The sequence below is a fragment of the Candoia aspera genome, chromosome 11 (genome assembly GCF_035149785.1).
Source record: "Candoia aspera isolate rCanAsp1 chromosome 11, rCanAsp1.hap2, whole genome shotgun sequence".
NCBI lineage: Eukaryota > Metazoa > Chordata > Lepidosauria > Squamata > Boidae > Candoia > Candoia aspera.
Genome location: NC_086163.1, coordinates 712735 through 729442, shown reverse-complemented (window position 1 = coordinate 729442; position 16708 = coordinate 712735). Strand labels below are relative to the sequence as shown.

General features: G+C 49.7%; 1 protein-coding gene across 3 annotated transcripts in view; it reads right to left on the bottom strand.

The window, feature by feature from the left end:
• The window catches only part of VAC14 (VAC14 component of PIKFYVE complex), a 58025-nt gene that overhangs the window by 33491 nt on the left and 7826 nt on the right, over positions 1-16708 (bottom strand). For all 3 annotated transcript variants that reach the window (XM_063312718.1, XM_063312717.1, XM_063312716.1), the window contains 5 exons: positions 14998-15132; positions 13754-13909; positions 12366-12426; positions 9423-9567; positions 6909-6974 (listed from right to left, as the gene is read on the bottom strand). In XM_063312718.1, the coding sequence (XP_063168788.1) occupies positions 6909-6974; positions 9423-9567; positions 12366-12426; positions 13754-13909; positions 14998-15132 (563 nt within the window). The remainder of the gene's footprint in view (positions 1-6908; positions 6975-9422; positions 9568-12365; positions 12427-13753; positions 13910-14997; positions 15133-16708) is intronic.

The window sequence follows — 16708 nt, the reverse complement described above, 5'->3', positions numbered from 1 at the left end:
CTCTTTTCCTTAATGATCATGATCCACGTTGTGAGGCTCTTTGTGCCTTGCAACGGGGTCATGACATGCTGCCCCCCGAAGATGTCTTTAGGGTGCTGGTTTCTCTGGGTATGCCTTGTGGAAACGTCTAGTTAGTTGTCTTGCCATGACATGTTGTGCCTGGACCCACTCTGGGTGTGGGAAATGTTTCCATTTAACGAGGTATTGCAGCTTGCCTCTTTGCTTTCTTGAATCCAGTATCTCTTGTACTTCAAAATGCTGTTGGTTGTCTATCATGATGGGTGGGGGCGGGGGTTCTTCCGTATGCCATTTGGATGTGCTTGTCGGTTTCAGTAGGGCGCAGTGGAATACCGGGTGGACCCGTCGCAAGTTGTGAGGCAGTTCCAGTTTGAATGTAACTGGATTGATTACCTCTGTGATTTTAAAGGGTCTGATGAATTTAGGTGCCAGCTTCTTCGAGGGTTGCGAGGTTTTTATGAACTTAGTGGAGAGGTAGACCCTATCTCCCACTTTGTAGTTCGGTGCCTCCGCCCTGTGGTTGTCCGCATATTTTTTGTACGTAGTTTGTGCGTCTGTTAGGGCCGTTTGGATGATTGGCCAGGTTGTTGCCAGCTGTGCCGCCCAGTCGTCTGGTGAGCAGGGCGGGGTCTCTGGTTGCGGCAGTTCTGGGATCGGTACAAAGTCCCTTCCGTAGACCACCTTAAATGGGGTGTGGCCAGTGCTCTGATGTACCGCATTATTATAGGCTACCTCTGCAAAAGGTAGTAGGTCTACCCAGTTGTCCTGTTGGTAGTTTATGAATGCCCTCAGGAACTGTTCAAGGGTTGAGTTTAGGATCTCTGTAGATCCGTCCGTGTGTGGATGCCACGCAGTTGACAGTGCTTGTTTAGTCCCAATTAGTTTTAAAAATTCCCTCCAAAACTTTGACGTGAACTGTGTGCCCCTATCGGTCACCAACCTGCAGGGGGCGCCGTGGATCCTGTAAATGTGTGTCAGGAACAGGCGTGCTAGTTGTTGGGCGGAGGGGATGGTTGCGCACAGAATGAAGTGTGCCTGCTTTGAAAAATAGTCTTTTACCACCCAGATTACTGTTTTCCTTTGACTGGGTGGGAGGTCCACAATAAAATCCATGGAGATTTCTTCCCATGGGCGGGAGGGGCTGGCTACTGGCTGCAGCAGCCCTTGGGGTTTCCCCCTTTTCCGTTTGGAGGTGGCACATGTGGGACAGGTGGCAACGTAGTCTTTCACGTCTTTTCTCAGGTTTGGCCACCAAAATTGCCTCCTCGTTAGATGAAGGGTTTTTACGAACCCAAAATGTCCCGCAGTTTTGTCATTGTGTGATCTGTTTAAAATTTCCCCCCGCAGTGATTCTGGCATGTACAAGACTTTCTCTTTCCAGGCGAGGCTGTCCTTGATAGATACATGGTGTCGGTTGTTTTGCAACCAGGTATCTGTTTGTAGTGCTTGTGCGAGTCTTTGTTGCCAGTTAGGGGAAATTGAACGGCGGCTTCATTCGTTCCCTGGCGTTCGTGCTGGCGTGCGCTGATTCCTTGTCTGGCTGTGCGTGACAGCTGGGCAACCCAGCTGTTTGTTGGTCCATACCGTCCCCACGATGTCTGAGGCTTGCGTGTCGTCCTGTGGCCCTGGAGAGGGTCCCCCCGTCTCGCCCCCGGTGGCCCGCTGGCCCCAGGGCGGTCCCCTCCCACTCCTCTTCCCCTGAGCTGGATCTCATACTTACCTGGGCGTTGCGCCGCCCGGACCTCAGCCACATCCCGCCTGAGGGGAGGGGAGCTTCACCGCCGGGTGCCGAGTGGTTGCGTTGCCACGCTCTGTGAGTTTACATACCTAGCCGGGTCCCTCACAAGCTGGTTGGATAGGTGCTAGGTAAAAAATTTTTGTGGTTCCCGTTTTTATGTCAGGGTCAGTCTCGCTTCGCAATAAGGCACGGACTCACTTAATAGGTATTAAGGATTTCCGGTTTATTGGAATGGTGGCTGACAGAACGAAAAACGGGAATGGGGGGTGCTTGATGAGGTGCCCTGTTTATACCCTCTTGCGGGGTCTCATGCTCCCCCACCCTTCATTGTCCCCAGTTCCCTTGATGGGTCCCTTGATGGCTGTGTGGGTGTTTTCCCGGTTGCTGTTCCTGTCCTCTGGGTTCAGGTGTGCCCTCCGGGGCACCAGGTGCGGTTTATCTCTGCTTATCCGAAGTCCTTCTATTCAGCTGCATATGCTTCCACGGGTGTGGTTACTTTGGGTGCTTGCTTTCAGTTCTGATTTAATTATCTCCTTCCTCTTTTCCTTAATGATCATGATCCACGTTGTGAGGCTCTTTGTACCTTGCAACGGGGTCATGACACATGGCAGCCGTGGCACTAGTCATGGTCAGCAGAGCTGATGTGAGCCCTTCTGCCATGGAGAAACCAACAAGGATGTTTGGGGAGAGGAGGGGATCCTCTGCCACATGAGAACAGCGCCGAACTGGCTCAACAAATCCCAAGACTCTCTTCGACACTTAGTGCAGCCTCTTGTTTCCAGAGCCACCTGAGAGTTTCGCAAAACAAGCTGTACAATTACCCTGGAAGAGATGCAGCCTCCCCGTGAGAATGCAACCAGACCGCACGCTCTCGGGGCCCTGTGCCTTCGCCTCCTTCTGCGAGCAGGCAATCAGGCCACGCACCTTCCAGAAGGGCAGGCCTCTGCACCACTGCCCAAGGGACGGCCTGCCGCCTCTCAAGCAACCTCGCCCAGGACGACAGAATCCTGGAAACCTGCACATGCCCAAACAGCCAATGGGAGGAGGGAGCATTTGGCTCGCCAACAGCGCTCGGGGCAAGTCAGGCTGAACCTCGGCACGCCAGAGCAAGCCACAGGAGTCCCACAGGCAGCTTTGGTGGAGAACACAAGCAAATTTATTTCCCAAACTGCAAAACTGCCCTGCTTGGCTCTTTGGAAGCCCCAGTGAACTTTTATGCTCGCTAAATGAGCAAAGCCCAGCACCCTGGTCTCGGAAATCACTCTTGGCAATTCCTCCACTTGCCTTCTACAGTACATTTTGAAATATTTGCTTCCTTTTCAATGAAGAAAAGGTTCAAACAAAAAGCTTTTCACACTAAAATTCGCAATATGAATATGTAAGAAAATAAAACATTCTTATATTCTTATAGACATCACAGAATTCATGCTAACTGTTACCATTTTACATCAGAGATGCTGCTGATCCTTAGCTATATGACTGCATGGGGTGCCTGATGTCAGAATAGCACTCCTCCTTTTGTTACTCTAGTATTTGTGGGTCCTCACTTCAGTATCTTTTCCCTGCTTCTCGGGTAACATATGCTTCAACACCTGAGGATGAAGTAGTTTGAAATTGCCGGAATTAAGGAAAGGTATAATTTAGGCGTACGAAAGAAATACAATATATGCGACTGAACACCTGAGGCAAGTGCCAGTGAAAACAGCATGCCTTACTTCTATGCAGACGTCCATAGGGGCCTGTTACATCAGCCTCCCCAGAGCATGGTGGCCCTATGGTTGTGTTTGTCACAACTGACCTTCACAAGAGAAAGGAAGGATCTGCAGGCCACCGAGGAGGAACTCTCTCCCTGCCGGTCTTTGATTTTTCTTCAAATGCAACAAAGGATGCTGAGAAGCTAAAGACAGTGCCCTAGCCCAGAATGGGATCCCCACTTTTCTGCAAAGTGAAAAATTAATCTGCCTCCTCCCACATTTCCAAAGAGGGAGCCCAATCAATATAATCCTGAAAATTTAACTTCCCCTTCTTTGTCTTTGGAAAGAAAAGGAAGGGATTGTGATCTTTGGACTTCAATCTAAAAACATAACCGTTACCTAAAGAAAACTTTTGCTTGATTCAGCTGCTTAAATGTCTAAAAAAGTTAATTTTTCTGTCCCAACCCTTTAAACACTGGCAACATCACATACACGCCTACAGGCCCCAACAAACACAGCTCAGGCTTCGCCAAGAGCACCCATGTGTTCCCGCTCCTGCTTCCAATTCCCCTTTGCACACAGACAGCCTGGAGCCGCGTGGCTTCATCCTCTGGCCACACGCGTTTTTTGCTCAGCAAACACCTAGACCTTTCCATGCAGGAAATGAATGTCTCTTTGGGCACCTGAAAATCTAGGGCCACAAAGCCTGCTTCTCCCTGAGTGGGCAAAAGAACCCTTACGGAAGTTCGCCCTTGCCAAGAGACCAAATGTCTAGCCATCACAGCAGAGGTGCCAACTCCCCCCAATCTGTACCAACAAGCTGGAAGAGCAAAAGCCAGAACAGCAGCATGCCACCAATCTCAGAGGCTCAGCATAAACATGGACAGGCAGAATGCAAAAAGCCTAAATTCCTTTGCTTTCATAGTTTGCTATGAGAATATTCTTTTATTTTATCCTGACTTTATTATTTTTATAAATAACTCAAGGGGGCAAACATACCTAATACTCCTTCCTCCTCCTATTCTCCCAGCTACAACTACCCTGTGAGGTGGGCTGGACTGAGAGAGAGCGACTGGCCCAAAGTCTCCCAGCCGGCTTTCATGCCCAAGGCAGGACTAGAACTCACCGCCTCCTGGTCTCTAGCCTGAAGCCTTAACCATGAGATCAAGTGAGCTCTTTTCACATACTACCTACCAAGGTCATCTTCAAGAAACAGGGCTGGCTGAGATTACACCACAGCTCTTCCTTTGGCTGTGTGCCCTAGTTCCTGGAAAGTTAACAGAGAAGAGCAGATACATTCCATCTGCCAGAAAAAGGGCTACCCATCTCTTCATTCAAGAACAGAAATTCCCAGGTGAGTACAGACATTCTGTTTCTTCCCTCACGTGCAGGAGGCCAGCTAGCTGGGGACAAGGAACATCCCAGGCTGGGCCGGTTGACCGCTTTCTGCTGACCTTCCTTAGAAATGAAGCATCTTTTGTTCTGAAGGGTCCAACTGCCAAAGGTGGCCTGGGAGGGGATGGGGGAACCAAATGAGGTTCCCATTAGGTCTTCAGCACCACAACCAAGTTCCAGAAGATAAATCCACAAGCTATGAGAAGTCTACTTAAATTTCCATCCTTGAGAAACGTCCTGACTGGCCTTGCTCTCCCTAACGAGCAATGAAGCACAATCAGTCGGGTTGGTAACTTCATGGAGAATTCTGCATGCTCATGGGACTACCCGGGACCTTGATCAATTCAGAACTGCAAGTGCCAAATGCCAATATTAGTTCCTAAGCTTCTGTGTGACTTTGGGATCAGCATGGGAACCTGAGGCTAGACTAGGTATCCGTAAAGTTGCGCCTAAGCAAATAAACACACCGTTGCGTTTATTGGCAGAGACTGCGGCGCGGAAACTCAAAGCATCCGGTCATTTCTTAGAACGTTCCTAGGTGCAGATACCATTCCCGTTAACTAAGAGTGTGGTGGTCAAGCCAGGTGGTCTGGGCACTTAGAGTTAGTGATAGCGGCATTCCCCCAGGGGGCGGAAGATGGTGCTGAGTCGCTGTCTCCCCCGTCTGCATTCACTGACTGACGGTATAGTCCGTTCCCAAACAGGTTGACATTTACATGCTGAGCGAAGCGATGGACAGCAAGACCGATGACCCCACACCAGAGGGTCGTGGCTACTTCAATCACTTCCCCCTCGCTCGCAGGACGTTTTGCAAAGTTTTCCTTTCATGGGAGGCACCTGAAGGCAAAGAAGGCCTTGAGACGGAGCCGCTGCGTGAACCAAGCTGGTGTCTCAGAGCCATTCTGAAGGCCTTCATTCCGTGCGGAAGGCCAGATAATCACTCAGGTGCGTGGCCAGATCCACAAGTCCTAAAGAGAGCTGCTACACTTTCATGACAAAAACAGCAGCAGTCTTTAGGGATATAACATTCTGCAAAGCCAAACAGACACACTGTTGCTAGTAACACGCTCTTCCAAAATACAGGCTAAAAGTGAGAAAAAGTCCTGCAGAGGTTGTCCAGGCCGTCACTGAGAATCAGACATGATTGAATGGATTTTTAAAAAAAAAATAGTAAAAATAGCTAGGCTGGGAAAACAAAATTAAACAGTATCCACTCAAATCCTGAATTCACACAACATCCTGTCCCAGTGCTGGTGGGAAGGGCTGGTCTTCTGGGAAGGTTCTCTGAAAGGAGAACGGGTCTGGGCCATATGAACCTTGGGTGGAAATGCCAGACAGGGCCGGGTTCCAGGCCAGTGGAATGCCTTTCCAAGCCTCTCCATCGCTGAGGAATGGGCCAACGCCTGCAGGCGATGGAAAGCCTTAGCGGAGAGGGCCCCCTTGCTGCCAGGGCTTGCAGCGGATCCTCGGACAGCCGCCGTGCCACAGAGGAGCCTGGGGCCTCTGACCTCCAGAAGTAGCCCAGCTGAACAACGTCAGAACAGGGATTCTCAGCCTGGGCATCAGGAGCCCTGAGGGGTCACAAGCAACTTAGAGGGGGTCGCATATTTTTCAAAACCTGATCAAGCAAAGCAGAAGTGTTGTCAAGATTTATTCAGGGCTTTACTCTTTGCTTTGCCACCATGGGCAGCGCTGCTTCTGCCTGTGGAACCCTGTGACTTACAGATACAAATGTGCTGCAGTTATTAAAAGGGGTATATTTTGTCCCCTGCCCAACCCTACCCCAATAGTTTCATAGGGGACACACACATTCACTTTATCGTTTTAGGGGTCAAAGTAAGGCAAAACTTCAAAACCCTGCAGTAGACTCTCTTCTCTGTGTTCCCCACTCCCCGTCTGAGTCACTCCGGCTCACCCCACAAGGCAGAGTCATGCAGAAAGCAACCTGGTAATCTCTCTGCATTGGTGGGACAGAGGAGCCACAGCACACGTGGTCAGGATGAAGCCACCTGCTAAGATGCTTTATAGACCAAGTAACAAAACAGCAGAGAGGTTCCACTTACCTCATCCGAGTCATCCGATAAGGTCTTCAGTAAGATAGGGAACAAGCTGTCTGTATGCCGGAACATCTGGAAAGCAAATAAAACTTCATGGGAAAGAAATCCAGAGGCATCGCAGAACATCCCTGCCTTGCATTCCTCCACACAGGATCTACTACCAGTTGGAGAACACTTCTGTTTGGTGTGAAGGCAATGCATCACCACCGTAGTGGCCTATAATCTCAGGAATGTTATGCCACAGAAAATACATTATGGTTATGCTTGCAGAAAATCAGCAATCAAACGAAGAGTTTAAAAATAATGAAGACGGTATCACACAGCTGAGCATTCAAGAAAGACTTCTCTAATTTTGGAAGAATCATGAAACCAAGGAGGACACTAAGGCTGCGGTGTCCACCCTCCTGCTGAGTGAAGGAGAGCCCACTGCTTCCCTGAGCCATTGCTCCTCACCACTCCTGCTGTTAGGAGCCTTTTTTAACCCCTAATTGGAACCCGCCTTTCTGCAATTTAAACCCTGCACCCGTGAATGAAAGAAAGCAGTTGGACTGTCTCCTCACTCTCTCGGGGATTTGAGCACTGCTATCCAGCCAGTCCTCTGTCAGCCTCTGAGGCAGGCCAGGTCAAGGAACAGGCAGAGCAGGGACTTCAGGAATGCTCTTCATTGTTGCAAGGTGGAAACCACAGATGAGCCCTCTGTGCGATGTTCTTCTAACCAGCTGCCTACTCACTTAATTACCATGGCACTAACGTGTACTAACCAGCATGCTAATCAGCATGTCACAGAGTATTTTGTCAACTGCTTTGCTGAAGTCAAGGTAGCAGATCGGTCTTCTTGATCTTCTCTAAAAATGTGGTCGGACGTTGTGAGGTGTGACCCATCTTTGTGGCAGCAATCCATTATGTAGATAATTCAGATCACGGTCCCAGTAGTCAATTCTCTTCTGTTGACACCATTCCCGAAGGCAATCATTCACCTACAGTATTCTTCTTTGCCTTCCTGGTCCTCTTCCACAGACAGAAAGGATGGAGGGAAACAGCACCTGTGACCTCAGAATCTTGAGCTTCCTTCCTACATCTTCCAAGGTTCTGATGATGTAGTGTACTTTCTTTGAGGAATCTTTTGTCTCTATAATATTTCTCCTTACTCCATGGAGCCAACAGTCAAACGTATTATCAGGAAGCTTTTATTATTCTCGGCAGGATAGCACAGAAAACTGAACACAGAATTCTCAAAAGAAGTTAGTTATACCATGTTCCATCCCAGCTTTTACAATGACTTGAAGGTGTTACCTTTCGAGTAAGAGAAACACACTAGAGACCCCACATGTATTTGCAGGACAGGAGAATCACCATTGGGCGTAGCGATTTGTTTGTTTGTTTGTTTGTTTATTTTATTCATCGTACTTATATAGCCGCCCATCTCACAGAATGTGACTCTGGGTGGCGTACAATAAAAAACAAGCCATAAAAGGAACAACATTAAAAACATTCCACAATTAAAAAACACCAATATTAAAAGACTAGGAGAGAGCATATTCAAAGTTACAGGCAATGTAGCCACCTCACCAATTCACCACTTCCTTAAGATGCCCACACCTTTTGCCCCAACCACGTTTTGAGGGACTTCTGGAAGGACATCAAGGATGGGGCCAGTCTCACCTCAGGGTAATTATACTCCACAATTCTTGGACTCTGTCTGTCACCAGCTACGATGGTTCTTTCTTTGGCTTCACACAGGGCACAACTGCACCCCCTTTACCCTCCAGGGATTCACTGTTCTGTTTGGTTGTGATAGGTACAAATCTCTCTCTCTCACACACACACACACAGTACACACCAACCTTTTCCTTCCCTAAAGGATTAGAATTCATTTTTTTCAAGAGTCTGAAGAATTTCTGAGGTCCAAAGATCCAGAATCTCTCTCCTGTACCTGGTTATGACTACTGTCTATTGTCCACTAAGCCCACTCCTTTGAATGTCTTCCTTATGGAGAACTGATTTCAGTGTCAGGTGCCAGAAAGCCTGCATAGGACTTGGAAGCTGCCTCCAGTCCAGACAGGCCCCAAATGTTAAGCAGCAAGGGAGGTCCAGAGTTTCAAAGGCAGGATTTTTTACAGCCTAGAACTTTGGTATGCACAGCAGCAGCTATAGCCATCAAAAGGCAGGGTGGAGGGTGGCTGACTTTCCCCTGCCTCCCCATCTTTGGTTTCGGGCAGAGACACAGCTCTTCTCCTGCGGCAAGCAACAAATGGTGAGATACCCTGCTTTGCATGCACTAAATGTAACAAATTTAACAAGAACAGTTATAATAAATTTTTCACATGGGTAGTTGGAAGAGTGCATCTTATTTGTGAGTAACATCTGAGGAAGCATCAAGAAATGTTTTGCTGAGATCAGAGGACAGTTGCCCCCAACCTTCAGATTTGCTATTTAAATCACTCCTTCCCCATCCAAACAACAAATGTCAGCAGCAATGAAACCCTGTTTCTCAAGGTCAGACTGGATCTGATGACCTACCTTGCGAGGTGTCTTGATGTACAGGTGGTACAGCCACTTCAAGACTGCAATCCGTGTCATCATCCCAGTAGCAGAATCATGAAGGTGGCCATCCAGTACCTGCACGATTCCATCAAGGTTCAGGGTCACACAACTTCTCTCCACACTGCAGATAAAAGCAGGACAGAAGCATTAATGTGCAGGAAGCAGGATGCTTCTATCCAGGCCTGCACTAGGATTTCAGCCCCAAAGTACTAATTCATGGGCTCCCAAGCCCTCCTGAGCCCTGCTTGCTGGAGCCTTCTTCATGATCTCAGGTGACCTGGGAGCTGAAAGCCGAAGGAGATAAATATGCTCTGGGTGCACCCCATATGCTGTGTCCACCTCTGGCGGAAGGGAGAAGGGTGTGTTTCTTCCTTGCCTATGGAACCCTGGCTGACCACTGCAATGTCCTTCCAATGACAACCTTAAGGTTTTTCAGTCCTCCCAAGCCTTTAAAATTTTTCAGCACTGTTTCTTCACACTTCAAGTTTCTGTTTTAGTTTAAGGAGCCATGCCTTTCAGAGGGTATGAACCCTGTGAAAAACAAATGAAACAGCTTTGAGCTTGATTATTGCTTGGCCAGGACAGCCATGCCCCTCCTGTGACTATTCAGATCATTCTTTGGGAGTAGGACATTGCAGCATGAGAAGCTGAAGTTCTGTGGCTTCTAGCTTAAGGCAGTCCTGAAGAAGGGATGTGAATGAGATTGTTCAAGCACCAGGGATTTCAAAGTCCAAATCGGAACCGCTGTACCGAGAGGGTACGTGTTCTTGGGCAGTCATTCAACTTTTTGCAAGCCAGCTAGCCTTCTAAGCCAAATCGCGGTTCCTAAATTCAGAAGACTCCTAACCCTGTCAGGATTTAATCCCCTCCCAACAGCTGTTCTCATGGGGCATTCCACTTTGCTTCTGTGATGGAGTTCCTGAAACTCTAATCCACGATCTTTTATATGGCTCCTATTGCAAAGGTTACCTGATCAATGTGCTTTTATTTCTCTTCATGTGGCTAAGTTTGGTTTTGCTATTTGTAAAATACATCATACCAGAGCAGTTTTACTCTGTTACACTTCGATTTCTTTATGTTTTTGAGCTGGACTACGACTGTAATAAAGGATCCTATCATTTTGCCCGTTCCTTCTTATATGCACTTTTCCTGAGGTCCCTCTAAGCAGCGTGTGTCCTTCACCCTGGCCACACAATCTGTAGATGCCGGCCAGGTGTTCCTAGAGCAATCAGAGCCTGTAGGTTCCAGCACTGCAGGAGAGGGAGAGGGACCCTAAGAAGCGTACAAGGTAGTCTCCAGAAATTCCAGGCGCTGGGTCAGAAAGATCAGCGCTCAGAATGAGCTACGGCTTGCACGAGATGCAAAAGCAACCCGGAGCAGTTCTTTGGATGTGCTAGAATCAAAAGGAAAGCTAAAGAAGATGTAGGTTCCCTGTGAGAAAAAGCGGTGAATCCATAACAGGTTATGGCAAGAAGGCAGAGCTCCTCAACTCCCATTTTACACCTCTCTCCTCTCACCTCTCTTCTTTCTTCTTGTTGGTCATCATTATGGCACTGGGGGAAGGAGGAAACTGCAACTCAGGGTAGACAGGGAGCACTTTGACGGGCACCCTGCACTAAGCAGCAGCCAGACCACCAACTCCTTCCCGGTTAGAGTTACCAGCAGCGTAGATTGGTTACAGGATCCGGCTAAGCATAGCAAACTGCAAAGACTGAGCAGCTCCGTGACAGCGTCTTTCCAGCATCTGAAGGGCTGTCACACCGGAGGAGGAGAGGAGCTACTCCCTACTGCCCCAGAGGGCCGGAGCCAAATTGAGGAAGGGGTACTCCATGGGCGCCATGGAGGTGGGCAGGATAGTCCTACGACTGGAATGTGGAAGCTGATGGAGGAACAGACATGAGAGAAAGGCAAGAGGAGCCTGAGGGGTGTTATCGGCACCCACAACTCTAAAAGAGTGAATCAGGAAATATGAGAGAAACAAAAACATTGTTGGTGTCTCCCATTTCTACCCCAACCAAAAGGATGAAAATTATGTCTTCCAAAATCAGCTCTTCAGTCCTTTTAACAGGCCCAGAGCAGCAGCTACGGGTGGCTTTATCTACTACAGCTTTGGAGACAAAGGCTCAGATCTCCCAGAAGGTTCCTAATGAGCGGCTGATGACTTGATCTGCCGCTGTGGGAAAGAAGCCGCAGAAGGAGCGACTGTTCTCAACTTCATCCTAACACTGGGTAGGACTACGTTCAAGAGGTGAAAACAGAAAAATGTTTCATCTGAAGTCAGAATACCTGATTTTAAGGGAAACTAAAGCTGTCTGTAGCCAAAAAAGTAGATTTTAATAAAGTCAGGGCAGTGACCTGAAGGACCCCAAGGAAAGGAAGAGCTCAAAAGGAGTGGAGCCCCTAAAAGCCCAACTGAAGCTGGGCCAGGAGAGGGGAAAGATGGAGGGCAGCGGGTGAAACTCGGGGGGCCACCCAAACGCTCGGCACTCCGAGCAAGAGCAGTCTTGACGGTGCGCTCCCCGTGCCTGCAGGCCTGGGTGGACACACGCCCACTCCCTTCCTCACAGGCAGAGGGGGCCCGTCTACTGCCTGAGGACTCAAAGGTCGGATATGCATCATTCACCAGCCTCTTCCCCCATATACAGCCATAAAAATTGCACATGCAGGTAACCGAACAACCGTCTTGGAATTTAATTCCGCTCCCAGTTTGGGTTTGCTAATAAGCCCCTGGGCGGAGGAACACGTAGGGCTACCCTGAGCCAGACGACGGTGCTGGGAACAGCTGCTCCTTCCAAAGAGCCCGAGAGGGTGATCTGTTTGCTCCCCCAACGTTCCCGGCAGAAGCCTTCTCCTCCTGCAGGACACCCCCCCCCCCGCTTCCTCGGAGCAAAACAAGAGGAGAGCATGGACATAACTGACCTGGCCGGCACGAAGATGCTGGCACTGCTGAAATCTGACTCGCCGGAGGCGTCCAGGCAGCCTAAAGACAGAGACCGTGGTGACTGAAACATTCTAGCAAAAGCCACGAGAGCTGCTCCTGCAGAGCTTCAACCCTCTCCAAAATCATTCAGGAAAGAAGTCGGGAGGCAAAATCCCTTTCTTCCAAGGCCCAGATACTGGTCATTTATTCCTACATCGCTTGCTCTGCCTCCCAGAGGAGCAAGAGGCAAAACCATCATCAGCCATCGCTGCCTAATCAGCACGTGCTTTGGCAAGTCAGGCATGGAGAGCAGGAAACAATGCCCGAAGGGCGATGCAATCTAGGCGGGGCACCTCTGCCTAGGGAGGGAATTTAATAAAGAAACCACTCCCCCCTGTCCCCAGATGAACAGGCCTGGCTTCTCTGAGAGGCGGCAGCCGAGGGGCTACTTGGACCTTTGGGGGAGGAAACGGCATCCCTGAGCACCCTCTCCCTCCGGCCAAACCCCAGGACTCTCCAGCTGATCTTCCAGGGAGAGCCAGCTGGGAAAGGCCGGTCCTCAGCTGCCCGGCACTCTGCAAACGGGCGGTGACCCCTCCGCTTACAGGCGCCCAGTCCAGCGCTTTCCTCACTGGGGGCACGTGGCCCCAGCAGCTGTGCTCTAGGCCCCCCGCAGCTTCTAGGCCATCTGCTAGGGTTTGCGGGAACCCAAGCAAGAGATTAGGAGGGCATGGACCACTGAGCATGGCTCACATTTACTTTGAACAAACAAGCAACTCAGTGCAGGCTGAGACAAGCCCTGAATGATTCGTTAATATGTTAGCTGAAATGTCAAGACTGAGAGATGGTGAGTCTGTTTTCAAGGTAGGGGAACCAAAAGGAACCCACAGTTCAAAGCAACAGCCAAACTGGACACAACAACATCAAAATGGCAAATGAAATGCTGACTATATAATTCAGGAGGGGGCGACCCTTTGCGATACACACTTCACATTTGCAGCAATGGCAGCAGCTCTCGCGGCGGTGATCAAGGAAAGAAGACTCAGCATCTCTGGGCAGCAGTGAACCATCTTCCCAGGTGAGTTAAGGGAGGGGGTTCAAGGGAAAAGCAAATGCCACTCCAGAACCTTAGACTGGCTTAAGGGGGAAGGCGGGGAACACCATCACCATGGCTGAACTCCAACCAACTTAAGAAGATAGACCTGGACACCAAGGCTCAGTCCGTGTTGGATTCCTCCTCCATGTTCTTTAATTGCGATCCAGAAACTCTATGCAAATTCCTGGTAGCACATCCTCTCCTTAGCCCTGAAAAGACGGGGATGGTGCTCCTGCCCGAGGTGCAGCAAGAAAACCCTGGCAGTCCCTGGCTTTGGAAAACTGGACTTACCCCTTGAGGCCTGCTCTGGCTTGGGGGCAGCCTCTTCTTGGCCAACTTCTATTTGGGGGGCTGGCAGGGGCTCCCTGCACTCATCTGCTTCGTCGTCTTCCGGCGTCACCAACTTCATCAAGCTCTGATTGCACACCGCAGCCACCTCCTTAATATCTGTGTTTCACTGATCAAAGATTTTCCAGTGAAGAGGTTTCCAACAAACACCAGGAGAATCCCCAAAGCAGGCCCCCGAACTGGGGAGCCTCAGGCCCTCAGGCAGGGAGAGCGGGGGCAGAGGGAGCTCCCAGCCAGCCCCATCCTCTGTCCAGCCAGCCCTGACATTTAGAGTGGCCTCCGGGGCTTTGTTTTTCAGACGGCAAGTCCTTGGGCGCAACTGATTTCCCCCACCGGCTGAGAACCAGCCACTCTGGAAACACCAGTCTCAAAAAGAACAAGCAGAGCTGGGGGACTGGATGTTGGGGGCAACTGACGTTCTCCATCGGTCTCCCTTCCACACAGCTACTCACCCCTCCTGCTCCCCCTCACTCACCGCATCTGGCTGGGAGTGCCACCCAGAGCAAAGTGTCGAGCGAGGCACGAGCGTACGAGAGCAACAGGACTGTGCCTGCTGGCTAGACGGGTCCCCAAACATCCTCAACCTTGAGAAGATCCCTGGCCAGCAAGAGAAAGGCTTCCGGGCAACATCCCTGCCTGGTGGCTATCGGAGAACCGGAAGAACATCCTCTTTGGGGACTGCGCCCAGGAGGAGTGAGGCAGGGGAGGCCCTGGATGGCTGGGTGAACCGCAGCACCATTCATCAACCAAAGCCCTCGCCTTACCCAGAAAGCTGTGTGTGGAAAGCTCCTTCTCTCTCTCTCTCTCTCTCTCACTCACACACACATACAAACCCTTTTCCAACTACGCTATGGTGGGTCACCCAGACAGAGGTTAAAGAACCAGCAAGAGATTTGCTGCCTTAGAAGGATGATCTTGCTCCCTCCAAGGAAACAAAAACAACCGAGCTGTGATCTTGCGCTCTACACCGGAGGGAGCAATGGCCTCCCTTCTTCTGCTGAAATCCATTCCTCAATTCAGCTGGAAGGACCTTAGATTCTGAGACCTGCCGCCAGAGCCTCAAGGCTCTTGCTGAGGAACCCCTGGGGCAAGAAGAGCAGCAGCCCCCCCCCAGGGAACCCGAGCCCACCTCCTCCTCCCCCAGCAGCCCTGCACGGCGAGACACGAAGGCGCAGCGGAGCGGATACTCTTCTTGCGGTCGTCATAGGACAGGCAGGGCAGGACGGCCGTCAAAATCCCAGAAGAATACGGAAGCATCACCCGGCCGGCCAGCTGGATGAATTCCCGCATCCAACACATGGCGGTCAGCTGGATGAGATCATCTGCAGGCAAAGGAGTCCGAACAGTAGAAGCTTAGCTGTCTGCCTCCACCCCTGGTGGCAATCCACAGCTTTTGTGAACACAGGGGCATTCTTGCCCTCATTTCATGGCAGGTTAAAAGATGCCAAGGAGTCTGAAGCTGAAGGAAGCAGGAGACACAATACTCTTGATGAACAGGTCTTACTAGATACAGGTAGTCCTCACTTACCGACTGCCTCGTTTGGCAACTGTTGGAAGTTACAAAGGTGCTGAAAAGATAACTTTATGACCAATGCCTGCATTTAGGACCTTCTCAGGGTCCCCCAGTCACGTGATCACCATTACAGTGTTGTCAATACGTGTTGTCCTGCACCTGACCTGTTGTTTTTCCTTTTTCCCTCTCTTGCAGAGCGGAGAGATTGGAGAGGTAAGGATTACAAGAGAGTAAGCAGGCACACAATGGGGAATACACTGGGCTCTTTGCATAACTCGCTCACAGCTGATGGCACCAGCACATTCCCTTCGATGTGTATTCCCCATTGTGTGCCTGCTTACTCTCTTGTAATCCCTTCCTCTCCAATGAATGTAAACCCAAACATCAATTCCTTATCCCAATTATCCCAACACCAGGGTAAGCATTCCAAAGGGCGGGGGAATGGGGAAAACACAGTCACGGTCACATGATTTCCCAGTCACGGTCACATGATTTCCCACTCAGTGACCACTTTGCTTAGCAACAGAGTTTCAGGTCCCAATTGTGGTTGCTAAGGAATACCCATATAGATACTTCTTTGGAAAAACATAGTACTCTTCTCATAGTTCAAATATTTGCAGGCACATAAGGTCCCTCTCTTGCATTTCTCCAGGTTTGGCTTCATAACTGTGCTGCGGGTGCTCAGACAATGAAGCTCGTAGCAGAAGGGTTATCATCTTTACTTCGCACGCAAAATGTCCCCATTTGGAAATCAGGCAAAAACAACTTTTATGATTATTTTTCTTTTCTTGAACTGTACTGTTGTTTCCTTTTTTAACCAATTCACCAATAGGCTATTTCAGCATTCTTGCCATCCCTTGAGAGAGAAAGGCTTCACCTCATGTCCTAAAGAGCCCACATGAGTAAGTGCCACAAAAGGTTCCTTACTGCGTTTATCTGCCTTGAAGAAGTTGGTTCCTGCATTTCAGCAATCCATTGGTGGACAAATTAACACCCACTGGAAAAGTTGACAGCTCAGGAAAAAAAAAAGGTTATTTTTGAAATCCCTGTTTCTGACTGGTTTCCAATGGAGGACCCTGCACACACAACACAAACATAACCCCCCTGCTACTGGAGTGTGACTGCAGAACACCTGCAGCAGCAATTCAAGAGCAAGCTTGGGAAAATACAAACAGGAACTTTTATTTTTAAGCTAGTTGCTGTGCCTGCATATTTGTACTTTCTGATACCTTATCTTGGTCAAAGGCATTACGTTTTTTAACAAGTATATCTACGTAATAAACAAAAACAAAGTTCTATTTGATGACCTGGTCCTCGGGCGCTGGGAAGGAGGCACCATGTTGGAAAGATGTCACTGTCCCCCCGTCCAGCCCAAAGCATGTAGG